The 14,760-nt window shown below is 44.4% G+C and overlaps 1 protein-coding gene across 1 annotated transcript; it reads right to left on the bottom strand.

Annotated features, from left to right (window-relative positions):
* Positions 1–1,779: 1,779 nt before the first annotated feature.
* elac1 (elaC ribonuclease Z 1) lies at positions 1,780–13,772 on the bottom strand. Its single transcript, XM_056293637.1, has 5 exons — positions 13,538–13,772; positions 4,271–4,477; positions 3,542–3,600; positions 3,040–3,250; positions 1,780–2,426 (listed from the first exon to the last, which is right to left on the bottom strand). Exons 1-5 carry the CDS (start codon positions 13,686–13,688, stop codon positions 1,948–1,950), a joined length of 1,107 nt encoding a protein of 368 aa, XP_056149612.1. The 5' UTR covers positions 13,689–13,772; the 3' UTR covers positions 1,780–1,947.
* Between the last annotated feature and the right edge of the window lie 988 nt (positions 13,773–14,760).

Raw genomic sequence — 14,760 nt, 5'->3', positions numbered from 1 at the left:
TGCTCCTATACAATAGGATGGGTTAAATGCAGATAACAAATTCATTGTAAGAATACAATTCGTTGTAGTAATACAATGACAAAAATAAAGTGGCTTTCTTTCTGGTTTTCTTTCTTACCTTTCAGTGGTTTTAATGTTTGGGCTGATCAGTGTATATATACTGCTCAAAAAAATAAAGGGAACACCTAAAAACACTATAGACCTCGATGAATGAAATATTTCAGCTGAAAATCTTTATTTATTAGACAGAGGAATGTGTTTAGAGCAAAATAACCTAAGAATGATCAATGGAAATCAAAATCATTAGCCCATTAAGGTCTGGATTCAGAATCATACTCAAAATCAAAGTGGAAAATGAGAACATAGGCTGATCCAACTTCTGTGGAAATTCTTCAAGACGATTCAAAATGAGGCTCAGTAGTGTGTGTGGCCTCCACGTGCCTGTATGCACTCCCTACAACGTCTGGGCATGCTCCTGATGAGACGACGGATGGTCTCCTGAGGGATCTCCTCCCAGACCTGGATCAGGGCATCGGTCAATTCCTGGACAGTCTGTGGTGCGACATCGCGTTGGCGGATGGTACGAGACATGATGTCCCAGAGGTGCTCGATTGGATTCAGGTCTGGGGAACGTGCAGGCCAGTCCATAGCATTAATGCCCTCGACATACAGGAACTGCTTACACACTCTGGCCACATGAGTACGAGCATTGTCATGCATGAGCAGGAACCCAGGGCCCACTGCACCAGCATATGGTCTGACAAGGGGTCTGAGGATCTCATCCCGGTACCTAATGGCAGTCATGGTACCTCTGGCTAGCACGTAGAGGTCTGTGCGACCCTCCAAGGATATGCCTCCCCAGACCATCACTGACCCACCGCCAAACCGGTCATGCTGGAGGATGTTGCAGGCAGCAGAACGTTCTCTACAGCGTCTCCAGACTCTCTCGCGTCTGTCACATGTGTTCAGTGTGAACCTGCTCTCATCTGTGAAGAGCACAGGGCGCCAATGGCGAATCTGCCAACCAAGATGTTCTCTGGCAAAGGTCAATCGGGCTGCACGGTGTTGGGCTGTGAGCACAGGCCCCAATTGTGGACGTCGGGCCCTCATACCATCCTCATGCATTCTGTTTCTCACTGTTTGAGCAGAAACCTGCACATTAGTGGCCTGTTGAAGGTCGTTTTGTAGGGCTCCGGCAGTGCTCCTCCTGTTCCTCCTTGCACAAAGGACCAGATAGCGGTCCTGCTGCGGGGTTGTTGTCCTCCTGCGGCCCCCTCCACGTCTCCTGGTGTACTGGCCTGTCTCCTGGTACCTCCTCCATGCTCTGGACACTGTGCTGGGAGACACATCAAATCTTCTTGCCACAGCACGCATTGATGTGCCATCCTGGATGAGCTGCACTACCTGAGCAACTTCTGTAGGTTGCAGATACCGCCTCATGCCACCTCTAGTGGTGAGGGCACTAGCAAAATGAAAAACTAACCAAAGATGAGGACAGGCAAATGGTCTGTGGCCACCACCTGCAAATCCATTCCTTTTATAGGGGTTGTCTTGCAAATTGTCTAATTTCCACCGGGTGGAAATTAGACAATTTACCAACAGGTGAAATTGATTCACAAATCAGTGTTGCTTCCTAACTGGACAGGTTGATATCTCAAAAGTGTGATTGACTTGGCACTACATTGCATTGCTTATGTGTTCCCTTTATTTTTTTTGAGCAGTGTATATCTAAAACCCAATAAGTTATTCTCCAAATAATGTTCAAATTTTGGTCAATAATATAGGTTTAAGTTTTTTTTTCAGTTGCACAACAGATTGAGATCAAAAGTGTTTTATTTCATAAATGATTACAATCAGACCAAACAATTAAAAATGAGTCATTTGGTCCCAATGACTCAATCTATTTTGATTCATAACAGCAATATAAAAAACCCAAGTAGCAGGGTATTATTGCAGCCTTTTTAAGGGTATGGGAAGAGTGAGAAAGTCCTCAGCGAGAGTCACTTCAATGCCACTGCCCTGTAGTGCTTCTTCAGCTTGTCTCCCGAGCTGTGTGATGTCATCCTCATCCCCCTCCTTCTGCAGGGCACATGGCTTGTACCTCTGGCTAAAGTGGTGCAGTACCAGTCTCCGTGCACAGCAGGCACGGGCCACCGCTGCAGCCACTTTAGGTGTGCTGTGCCCGTGCTCCAAGGCTTTCTCGTGGTGCTCGTCCCCCAGTGTGGCCTCATGAACCAAAATGTCCGCTTGGCTGCATGCCCTCAACGGTCCTTCCCCCATGAGTGAACTGCAGTCCCCTAGAATGCAGATCTTCCTCCCTGGGATGACTTCTTCCAAAACCTCGCTGGATGATATGACACGCCCGCTCGCTAATGTCACCGACTCTCCCGCTTTCAGACGGCCGTAAAGTGGTCCTGGAGTCAAGCCTGGGGGCACACATTTGAACAATTCAAAGCAGAACACCTCTATCATTTGGTGGACAATTCATGTTTAAACTGTCTGACTGTCCCATAAGAACATGTATTTCTGTATGTTATTATGGTGTATATGTTCTATATGTTTTTTTGATTCTATGCTCCAATGCGCCATCCGAGGTACTCGGCCTGATGATGATGATGCACCAATAAAACCTCAGCCTGACAGTATTTTGTGCCATCTCTTTGCAAAAAGCAAGATAGGATCTTCAAAAATTTGATTCTACAGATCTACACAATTGTCCAAGTCTATATGGTAAAACAAATGTTAAAAAAACATCTTAGTTATATAGTTTTGCTTTCCTCACTTTCAGTTTTTAGGCTTTTATGCTTTATGCTTGCCTCATTAATTGAGAACAATTGGGCTAGTTTACTTAGCTGAAGTCTGAATTTAAAGTACATGTACTCTGACTGCATTGATTTAAATCTGGTTAATGTACTTTTTTCTTCACTTTTTTTCATCCATCTTCACTATACTTTCTGGGGGGGATAAAGCTAATACAGAATGCTAAGGGGAAATCTTTAAAAAGTCAATATAACTTTGTTTATTCTGATGTTTATTTACCTAGTTCCTTTAGTAGTTCAGTCTTCAGTCTCCCAGGCCGATCATGCTCTTGAATAGAGAAGCCAAATGAGGGAACACGGTGGTACAACCTGAAGGCCTTTACCACGAACTTCTTGTCTTCCAGGAGGTAGTAGCAGTCATTGATGACATCTAGGGAGATGGTCCTCCCTGGCTGCTCCTGGGGGTGCAGAGGACCAGAGCCTGCTGTCATCTTAGGGGAAAAAAGGAGGGGAAAAAGAAAGGAACCGTTTTTACAGTTGATCCACTGAAAGTTGGAGAAGGCTCTATGTTGCTGAAAAATTTTAAGTACAGATACTCCACATACGTACGTGCACGCTTACAGTCATTAAGTGCTACTGAGCAAGATCCTTCGACAAATTATCTTTTAATACTGTGACTACGAAAGTTCTATGATGTGCTATGTTGTTTTGCTGCATTTAGGGGTAAAATGGGATTAACTGCCGCCGAATATTAATGTAATAAAAATCAGTTTAAAACATACCTCAGGGGTGAGCTGTCCCTCCAGTGGGCTCTGGTCAGCGGTGGGCTCCAGCTCATGGACTAGATTGGAGTCAGAGTGGAGAAGGAGAAGGACAGAGAAAAGTAGATCAGAGCACAGTTCATCTAAGTACATTTTCAATCAACGAGAATCAGAAGTAGAATCAGCCTAGAATATATATGGGGGGTGGGGTGGGGGGTGTCAGAGGAGATCTCTAAATATCAAGTCAAACTGAATGACCTTGTGGGACTTCTAAGAAAATTTGGAATTCCACACACTGCCCAGTGCACCTCACCATTGGCAAATGCATTCACACTTCTACTATACACAGACGCATAAAATGCTCACTCTTAGGTAGAAAACGTACGTTTAGTGGAAACCAACATTTACCAACTGTCTATACAAGTGATAGTCATGTGCCATGAAGAGCAATGTTTGTGATTTTCTTCCTTCCCCATTTAGTTGATGGTGTGTGAATCAGTCAAATTGTGTAGTACTGTTGAGTTGGAAAGAAAATCTGCACTTTTACAGCTTAACCAACATCCTTCTGAGAGCCCAGTAGACCATGGCTGGGAAGTTTCAAGCTCATCTTGGTGCCACTCAAATAGGCAGAGTCATTTGGGTTGTCAGGTTTTTTTTTATGCAACATCATTTTCAATGCTATTCATGTGATTGCCCCACATCATCTTGTAGTTTGAGGTATGATGACTGGATTTCAGCCTAGATACCTGCCTGCGTAAGGGAAGAGAAGCTGTGACCCCGTGAGCCCTAGAGTCACCCTGAGGAAATGTCTGAGGCCTCTGGGTCCATAGATTTCCACACAGGGAGGGGTGTGGGTGGGACTGGGGTTGGTGTTGAGACTCAGGGTGCACAGGAGACCGGGCAGACCGAACAGGTGATCCCCATGCAAGTGAGAGATGAAGACTTTGGTGATTCGACCTGGATGGAAAAAAATATTACAAAGACAACATTGTGGCACTACATAGGGGATATGTACAGTGTCTGATGTCTTTCTGTTATTCCCACATTACACATTTAGTAATGAGAATGCTTTTTAATCTTTTCTTCAGCAATGAATTCTATCCCATTTCCCATCACTGTCAAGTGCCATTTGATTATAATTTTCTGGTAGATCAAACAGGTGGTGGATTAGTTTTTGATAATTATGGTAAGCATCACGAATGGAAGACACCTAAATTCCCAGGATCAAAAGATTGGGCCAATAATATCATAAAAACAGCCAAATGTGAGTTTATGCTTAACAGAATGAATAACAGAAATAAGAAAAAAGGCAACAAAATGGGGTCATTTTGGGGCATGTGTCACATTAAATGACAAACCTTGAGTATGTCTTTTTTTTCTTTTCTTTTTTTTACTGTAAATGATGCTTTACTCTTTCTTGTATGGATTTCCCTTTTTGATGTTTTCATTTGTGATGCTATCAACAAAGGAATCTCTCACACGTTGAAACCAAACATGTTAAAAACAATAAATTGAATTACAAAAGAAAAAATAGTCCAAATGTGGAATGAAAACTTTAATAATCAGGCTAAAAAAAAGAGCAAACACCCACAACATAAAAATGAATAAAGTTTGATAATATTTGTCCAATTCATAGTACACCAGGAAGGGATTCCCAGTTAGAATGTTTTCTAGTCTAGCGTTCAGAATGTTTTCTAGTCTAGAATTCAGAATGTTTTCTAGTCTAGCATTCAGAATGTTTTCTAGTCTAGCATTCAGGATGTTTTCTAGTCTAGCATTAAGGATGTTTTCTAGTCTAGAATTCAGAATGTTTTCTAGTCTAGAATTCAGAATATTTTCTAGCATTCAGAATGTTTTCTAGTCTAGAATTCAGAATGTTTCTAGTCTAGAATTCAGAATGTTTTCTAGTCTAGCGTTCAGAATGTTTTCTAGTCTAGCATTCAGAATGTTTTCTAGTCTAGCGTTCGGAATGTTTTCTAGTCTAGCGTTCGGAATGTTTTCTAGCATTCAGAATGTTTTCTAGTCTAGCATTCAGAATGTTTTCTAGTCTAGCATACAGAATGTTTTCTAGCATCCAGAATGTTTTCTAGTCTAGCATTCAAAATGTTTTCTAGTCTAGAATTCAGAATGTTTTCTATTCTAGCATTCAGAATGTTTTCTAGTCTAGCATTCTTCCAAATTGAATTACTGGTACAGCCCTGTGCGGACTGCGCGAAGACGCCGAAGGGGAAAGCAAGCCGAAGCGCTCGTTAAGCTGCGACAGCGGAGATTTAGGACGGCGCTTCCGTCAATCCACCTGGCGAATGTCCACTCTGGCCAACAAGATGGACGAACTGCTACTCCTAAAGGGAACAAAACTCGGTACTTTTCCAGATCTACTGCCCTGTGTCTCACCGAAACCTGGCTTAGTGAGCATATAACGGACCAGGCTGTTCCTAATTCCATGGTAAAACGTACGAAAAGTAATGCACTAAAATTCGTAGGGTTAACTCTAGCCTAACCCTAACCCTGACCCTGGGGGGGGGGGCATACGCTTCTACATAAACGAAGGTTGGTGTACGGATGTCACAGTGTTGAAGAAATAATGCAGCCCTCGGAGACCTTTTTTTATGATTGACTGTAAACCATTCTATTAACTGCGGGAATCTTGCCATTCATCCTGGTCGGTGTCTATATCCCAACCCGGGCCTGTGATGAATAGGCATGAATGCTTGGCTGATCAAATTACAAAGATGGAGCGCAAATATCCAGACTCCCCTCTCATTATCCTTGGGGGATTTTAACAGAGCAAACCTCAGCCACGAACTGCCAAAATACAGACAGCATGTTAAATGTCCCACCAGAGACAGAAACAATGTGGATCGTTGCTACACAATATTAAAGGACGCCCATCGCTTTGTCCCCCTGTGCAGCCCTGGGCCTCTCTGATCACTATCTGGTTCCTCTTATCCCAACCTACAGGCAGAAACTAAAATCTGCAAAGCCTGTGGTTAAAACTGTGAGGAAATTGACCAATGAGTCAAAACTGGAGCTCCAGGCCTGCCTCGACTGCACTGACCGGAGTGTTTTTGAGGCTGCATCTACAGACCTGGACGAACTTACTGACACTGTGACATCTTACAGCAGCTTTTGTGAGAATATGTGTGTGCCCACCAAAACCTGTACGGTCAATAACAATAAGCCGTGGTTTACAGGAAAACTCAGGCAGCTGGGAATGTGTGAAAGTGAAGTCCTTTTGACTAGATATTCAAGTCAAACAAGGGACCTTACATCACGTGTCATGACCTTACATGTCATGAGGTCCCTTTTGTTTGACTTGTACTGTTCTGTTTTGGTTTGATTTGATTGATAAAGTATAAGAAAGGGGTAGGACCAGAAAAGTTCTTTACTTCATCCTACGCCCTTTTCGAACATAGTCCAGTTATTACTTTTGTTGTCACAGAGAGTTTGCAAAATATGTTTACTGTTGTTTCCATTTGTTCTTGTATTCCTGCCTGTGTATTTTATTTTTGTTATTTTAGCGTGTTCGAAATAAAATAAATCTGAATATTATTAATACGACTAGAAGAACCCCGCTACAATGTAGCGGTTTGGTTATCCACCCGTCTAAATCTCCCTCCTCTTCATCCTGCCAGCTAACCGCCTTCCCCCTGCCCCTAAACCCCCCCCCACTCCAACTCCCTCCCCCCAAATGCTCAGATTCATCTGAAATGCCGAGAAAAGTGGCTCCAACTCCCTCCCCCCAAATGCTCAGAATCATCTGAAATGCCGAGAAAAGTGGTTTACCCCCCCACTCCAACTCCCTCCCCCCAAATGCTCAGAATCATCTGAAATGCCGAGAAAAGTGGTTTTTAGTCATTTTTAGAAAATGCATATTTTGCATAATTATGCATAATTATTTTAATTTCTGCTATTTTTCTGGTCCTCTCTGGAACAATACCTACCACCTCCAAAAAGAATTAGGATCATAAGTGCTTTAGTTTTCGGTCCCGCTATCTACACTAACTAACACACACACACACACATTATGAAAATATATGAGTAGATTAATCAAAATTTTTCAAAGAAATTACCATCAGATCCTAAGCTTTTTATACTGGTTATATATATTTACAAAGCAAAGAATTTAAATTGTATGTTACAAGCTAAACCTCTTAATTGGAAAAATGTTAATGGGCCAAGAATTGGAATGTGGATTAAAGAAATAGCTTCAAACATATCAATGGAAAAGATAGCATATATTGTCAGACGTAAACAGACTATTTTTGATATCCGGTGACATTTTATGTACTTCTTAAGGCATAATGTTAATGTTGGTAACCTGCTTGTGACAGCAATTCATATCTGATGTTTGCTTACTTTTATTCTTTGACCATGTATGAATGCTTAACTTTATTTTGCATTGCTTAAAAGTTCATGTTTAACAGAGCAAAGATACTTTATGACAATAAAGTATCTTCTCCGTGTGAACAAATAAAGGCCTATTGTGAACTGTTCGGGTGATAATAGAGGAATGTATGGGGGACTCACTGAGTTTAGCAAGTCTGTACACACTAACTGGAGAAATGGCCTTGGTTGAATGAAAGCTGGAAGTCGAGATAAGGAGGAGAAGAACAGATAACTGCCCTATAAGAAAGACTGTACTGTATTGATCGACATGCATTCAAGCATCTAGGCTTGTGCGTAATGTTCATGAACATATATTAAAGTGTGACAATACTGTAAGAGATTTTTGTCTCGCTCCTCATTTAATGTCAGCGTGGAATTAAATAATTGCCATGACAATTTGGGGGCTCGCTCATATTTTTCTTTGACCCACTCTCTGAACAGATTAAATCTGGCCAGCCAGTATGGTGAAGGGTTTGCAAAATCGCCTAAGACCCAAGAATTCTACCTCCCCCGAGAACAGACCACAACCGACTCCCAGGATGAGAAGAGACTGTGAGATTGTTGGGCAAAGGAATTGTGTGATAAGGCTTTTTATTTAAATGAGGATACAGTATTGAAGACCACGGGAAGATGTCTGAAGGTATTGACATTCACTTAGGGGTGACGACCCATCGGCAAAGGAAATAATGAATAATGTCAATTGAATGGCCATGACAGAACATTTCCGGGTAAGAGTGACTGCAGGTTAACAGAATGGGGGCAAAAACAAAGCATACTTTTAACTGGCAAGTTTTGTCTTGACAGAGGCAGAGGAAAATTATGTGTGAAAGATGTGGTGATGACTCCTGTAAACCGCTTTCAGTGTGGGAAAATAAATTTGGATTTCCTGAAACTGGTAGTTTTACTGTAAAACAGCTGGAAAAAAAAACCAAACAAACTGCAGGATAAGATAGAAAAATATGAAAGAGAAACAGGGAAAGATAATAATGTAGATTTGAAAGTTGATGATGTGGAAAGAGGAGGCAGAGAAAAGCTAGGCAAAAGAAGTGAGAAGAGATGCGGTGGGGGGGGGGGGGTAATCACTATCCTCAGCTTTCACAGAAAGACCTGGATCTCCTCCCCATCTCAGCCGCTCATCAGAGACCCACAGACCAGTAGCAACCTGCTGCAGACTGACGACAGCCTGCCCGTCTACATCAAGAGGCCCGAGAACATCTGGCTGCAACAGCAGAGCCCGTCATGCGGAGCCCAGCGACCGCCCCACCTCCACACCTGGCGGGTACAGCTGGGGTGAAACTGACCGTCTTAACTGGGCAGACAATGCCGACTATCGGTGCCATGTAGAGGGACTGTGTGGCAGAATAAGAGCCAATTTCCTGGCCACGTGGACAATAAAGGCTGCTTAGTCAGATTGAGTAAAGTTTTCAGAGAAAACAGCGGTCTAGCACCACCAGCCTACAGCCTATAAAATGACTCCTCATATGAACAGCAGTTCAAGAACTGTCTCCTGGATGGCAGGGAGGAAGAAATTAACAGTCAGGTGCACAAACACTGTGTGGGCTGGGACAGAGGACGTTTGGCCGCTGTTTAAGAGCATGCCATCCATGCTGAAAAGAATATGAAACTCTCAGAGACAAACGCACAACGAACCAAAGGTAGACTGGACTGACAAGCCTCAAATGGCGCTGCTGGCACAGTTCCAGACTCAGCAGAGCCCCAACAGAGGTAGAGGGAGCCCTTGCTGATACCAGAATAAAGTGTGTTACAATAGGTAAGCTGACAGCTTAGCTATTGTGTGTTATATATTGTTATATAGTGACAGGCATGGGCGCAAGTCCATGAATTCTGGCATGGCATCCAGCGCTTTACTTATGCCCCCATCCATAGGGTAAGTGGTTGTGTCAGGAAGGGCATCGGCGTAAAATTTTGCTAAATCATTATGCGGCTTGAGAAGACCATACCGGATCAATCGAGGCTCCATATGGGATTGGCTGAGGCCCTGGTTAACAACGGCCGCCATTGGTACTGTGCCCTCACAGGGTACCGAGGAAAACTGTACAATCCGCTGTGGCGACCCCTGAAAAACAAGGAACAAGCTGAAAGAAAAACAATAGCTAAGCTGAGAATAGATAAAAGCATGCACAACTTTTAGCAGATCGGCAACTGCTAAAAATGACCTAATTTTTGGAGATTAGCTTGAGCTGGAGAAAGCATGGCTAAATAACATGTTTGAGTTGATGTTTGACCCGAGGTTAGCATCAGATATTACCCGAAGATTCCTAGCAGCCTGCTTAAGACTACCTGACAGACCCCCAAGATTAGTAACAAAAGGGCTGATGGGATTTGGGGAACTGAACAGAATGACCTCAGACTTATCATTAAATTTGAGAACATTTTCAGACCTCCAGGATTTAATGTCAGAGAGGCAAGTTGTGAACTTTGCTAGGGCGCTAGGATCTGTGGGTTTTAGTGGAATAGAATGGGAGCCTATAACTGAATCAGAATATACCCGTCGCATTGTAGTCGGGGTGTATTCAGCCCCATGGAAATTGAAAATACAGCTGGTATTTTTAGATTTATTGGGGGGTTTTTTTGTGCAATGTGTCTGCTCAGATTAGTGTAGATAACTTCTCGAGTCTCTTACTCATTTCTAGTCAAGCGGCTCTGAAGAGTGGGGTAATTGGCCAGATACAATTGGGGAGAAAAAAAAAACAAAAAAGAGTGGGATGATATGACATGGGATAGTTGTGCTTTCTGTCTGTCTGCTGAGTTTATATGGAGTGTTGATGTAAACCTGGTGCATTTCAGTTGGCTTACAGACAGACAGGCCTCAGTTATTCTGTAAGAGGTAAGATGTTCCCCAGGATGTATAACCATTTTCATGTTTTCATTTAATGTTTTATCTAGACGATCTGTTATTGATTAAAAGTAATCAGAAAGGGGGGGGTTGTGAGAGCAATTCATATTTGATGTTTGCTTACTTTTCATCTTTGACCATGTATGACCTATACCATATTTAACTTTATTTTACATTGCTTAAATAGATGCTTAAAGTCCATGTGTAACAGAACAAAGGTAGTCTTATAAAGTATCTTCTCCATGTGAACAAATAACTGTTGGTTGATAGCAGAGGAATGTATGGGAGAAGTTAACGTCGTAATGGAGGAGTTGCATGTTAGCATGTTTTGCTGGCCAAAATAAATTGGTGAAAATGAGGCACTGTCCTTGTCCTTTTTCAAATTGGTGAGTGCTACCCTACATCCTTGGATGTGGTTTTTGAATGTATGGGAGACTCACCGAGTGTAGCAAGTCTGTACACACTAATTAGAGAATTGGCCTTGGTGAGATGTGAGCTGGAAGACATGAGATAAGGAGGGGAAGGACAGATAACTTCCCTATAAGAGAGACTGTACTGTATTGAAAGGCACGCATTCAAGCATCTAGGCTTGTGCGTCATGTTCATGAACATATTGTAGCGAATTCGGGGGGCAGTCCGGGAACCGCCACAGCCGGGACGCAAACCCGTGTCTCCCACACCGCAAGCGACGCTAACCAGTCAACTAAAGGGTCCGACCCGTTAGTCAAGGACCAACGTGTCTACTTATCCATGCACATTACAATATTATATTAAAATGTGACAATACTGTGAGACTTTTGTCTCGCTCCTCATTTAATGTCAGAGTGGAATTAAAAAACTGCCACGACACTTCTTCAGCAGGGACAAGCACTGAGGGATTAGGGTACCATCAAGATCTTGTACATTGATCTAAGAGATACCATTTGCTTTATTTATTTATCTATCTATTTACTTTTTATTTTTTTCCCATTTTTTTCTTTCCTTGCTTTTCTGTCCCTACTCAGTTGATAGGGATGACTTACGGGAGGGAGAACAGGGGGGAAATATTTGTGTTTTATACAATTGTTATTCATTGAATAATCTGATGTGATTTGCAAACTGAAAACCAATAAATTATATTGTTTAAAAAAACAAAAACAAAACTCAGGCAGCTTCATCGGGCCAAAGACGAAGCCTACAGGGGTGGAGACAGGCTCAGGTACACCAAAGCCAGAAATACACTCAAAAAAGATCAGAGTGGCAAAAAGGTGCTACTCTGAAAAGCTGAAAAACAGGCTTTCTGCCAACGACCCAGCAGCATCAGTCTGGAGAGGTTTGAAAGACATTGCCAAGTACAGGAGATCACCCACCCCACCCCCACCCCCCACTCCAGGGAACCATCAATTGACTGATGATCGAAATGGGTTTTACTGCAGGTTTGATAAGAAAACGTTCACACCCCTCGCCCTCTCTGGCCGCAACACAACCACCTGCACCCCCTGCCAGCCACTCTCCCCTCCCCACCAAACCCCCACCCGTACTCAGGGTCTGTGTTGAGGATGTGCGCCGGCTCTTCCTGAGACAGGAGACCAGGAAGGTACCTGGCCCGGATGCTGTGTCACCCTCCTGTCTGAAAGTCTGTGCTGACCAGCTGGCCCCCATTTTCACACTGATCTTCAACAGGTCACTGGAGCTGTGTGAACTCCCCTCAAGTCAATTTTATTTGTATAGCCCAGTATCACAAATTACAAATTTGCCTCAAGGGGCTTTACAGCAACACAACACCCTGTCCCTCCTGCTTCAAGAGCTCCACTCTCATCCCCGGTCCCTAAGAAACCCTGTACCACAGTGACTACAGGCCCGTTGCCCTAACGTCTGTGGTCATGAAATCCTTCGAGAGACTGGTGTCGGCCCACCTGAAGGAAATCACAGGCCCCCTGCTCGACCCCCTGCAGTTTGCCTACTGAGCGAACAGGTCAGTGGAGGATGCAGTCAACATGGGAGTGCACTACATCTTCCAACACCTCGACTCCCCAGGGACACACGCAAGGGTCCTGCTTGTGGACTTCAGCACCGTCGTCCCAGATACCCTCCACTCCAAACTCACCCGGCTCACTGTACCGGCCCCCCATCCTGCCAGTGGATCAGAAACTTCCCGACAGCTGGTGAGGCTGGGGAAAATCAGATCCAGCATCTGGACAATCGGCACTGGCAAAGTTCACTAAACTGAAATTTGTGTCGGAATATTTTAGTTCTTTGAAATAAAACAATTTTAGCCCAATAGACTCAGTCATTCTAGGTCAGTGTTTCTCAACCCAGTCCTCAAGGACCCCCTATCCTGCATATTTTCTTTGCAACCCTGAATAGGAACCTGTTTGTAGTTATTCAACCAATCAGCAATGAATTTTGTCAGACGTTGCACACCTTGCATAATTAAGTGCTGCGAGATGATTGGTCGAGTAAGTACAAGTAGGGCTACCTATGCAGGGTTACAATGAGAATCTGCAGGATAGGGGGTCCTTGAGGACTGGGTTGAGAAACACTGGTCTAGGTGAGTGTGCACTCCCCGACGCGACGCCTAGCGGCGAGGGATATACTGCACATTCAAAGTAAACATGACTTGACTAGGTTGTTACCGACATGGCAACCTAACGGGTTCGACGAGACGGGGCAACCCGCCAGAACATGGAGTCGTGTCAACAGCAGGTGCAAAAACACCGGCGTGCTCCTTTAAACAGCCGAGCGGCAGCCAAGTGTAAAGCAGTCCACCCTCTTGAGCGCTGCGCCCTCACCGGCTCTCAGCTGGCTCCTCATCAGCTGGGTCTGGGTTCCCTCTCCGCAGTCGAACAGCCAAGATTCGCCCTCGGTCCTGAACACCAGCGCCGAGGCGCCTCGGTTCGGGGACGGGTAGGCCGATCCGGTCCCGAGAAAAGTCAGGTCCATTGTCGTTCCTTCAAGCGAATCAACGAGACTTTCATTAAAACGCGTGGGAGTCACACGCTGCCATCGCGCAGCCCAGCTGCTGGTCCGTCTGTAAGGAGTCGCACAGAGATGACGACAGCAACATGCGGCAGGGAAACGACGGAGAAAGCGGAAACAACGTTTCATGACGCCTGCTGGTTAAGCATGGGAACGTGTGTGAGAGAGAGAGAGAGAGAGAGAGAGAGAGAGAGAGAGAGAGAGAGAGAGAGAGAGAGAGAGAGAGAGAGAGAGAGAGAGAGAGAGAGGGAGAGAGAGAGAGGGAGAGAGAGAGGGAGGGAGAGAGAGATTGAGAGAGAGTGAGAGAGGGAGGGAGAGAGAGAGAGAGAGAGGGAGAGAGAGAGGGAGAGAGTGGGAGAGAGGGAGAGAGAGAGTGAGTGAGAGAGAGAGAGGGAGAGAGCAAGGGAGAGAGAGAGAGTGAGAGAGAGAGCGAGGGAGAGAGAGAGAGGGAGAGAGCAAGGGAGAGAGAGAGAGTGAGAGAGAGAGCGAGGGAGAGAGAGAGAGGGAGAGAGAGCGAGGGAGAGAGAGAGAGAGAGGGAGTGAGAGAGAGGGAGTGTGAGGGAGAGAGAGAGAGAGAGAGACTTACTGGCAAATTGTCTTGTTTGCGGTGGCCAGCATCCAGCATAGACCGAACCATAACTCCCTTCCGCTTTTATCTCCCCATACTAGTTGTCACACGGGCCCTTTCCATCATTGTTTCACTATGTTAAACTGAAGGTCAGTACTGATGCAAAAAAAACAAAAAGCAAGGGAGGACTGAAGCTTTCACATTTAGTCTCCCTGAGCTTGTTAAAGAGAAACAGCCTTGACTGACGCTTAAGGATGCACTCGATGACAGGCTCCAAAGGCCTTTTGTCTGTCTGTGGTGGTACCCAGGTATATTTGTACTGCTCTACTCTCCCTATTGTTCTGGCTCCAGTAGTTTGATGTTTCAAGTGGACCCCCCCCCCTTTACATTCAGATCTAGAAAAGTGTCTGAACACCATTGTCGAAACTGCTTTACAGAGGATTGTGCACTCAGAGTTGGATGTGTCAA

The sequence above is a fragment of the Lampris incognitus genome, chromosome 1, assembly GCF_029633865.1.
Source record: "Lampris incognitus isolate fLamInc1 chromosome 1, fLamInc1.hap2, whole genome shotgun sequence".
Classification (NCBI taxonomy): domain Eukaryota; kingdom Metazoa; phylum Chordata; class Actinopteri; order Lampriformes; family Lampridae; genus Lampris; species Lampris incognitus.
Note: the sequence above shows the minus strand (reverse complement) of the source record. Positions and strands in the feature narration are given on the sequence as shown.

Coding starts and splice junctions, on each gene's coding strand:
- elac1 (XM_056293637.1), bottom strand. CDS start 13,688: ATGGACCTGACTTTTCTCGGGACCGGATCGGCCTACCCGTCCCCGAAC. Junction 4,478..13,537: donor GAGGAGCCAGCTGAGAGCCG/GTGAGGGCGCAG, acceptor TTTTCCATCCAG/GTCGAATCACCAAAGTCTTC. Junction 2,427..3,039: donor TGAACTACTAAAGGAACTAG/GTAAATAAACAT, acceptor GTGTGCCCCCAG/GCTTGACTCCAGGACCACTT.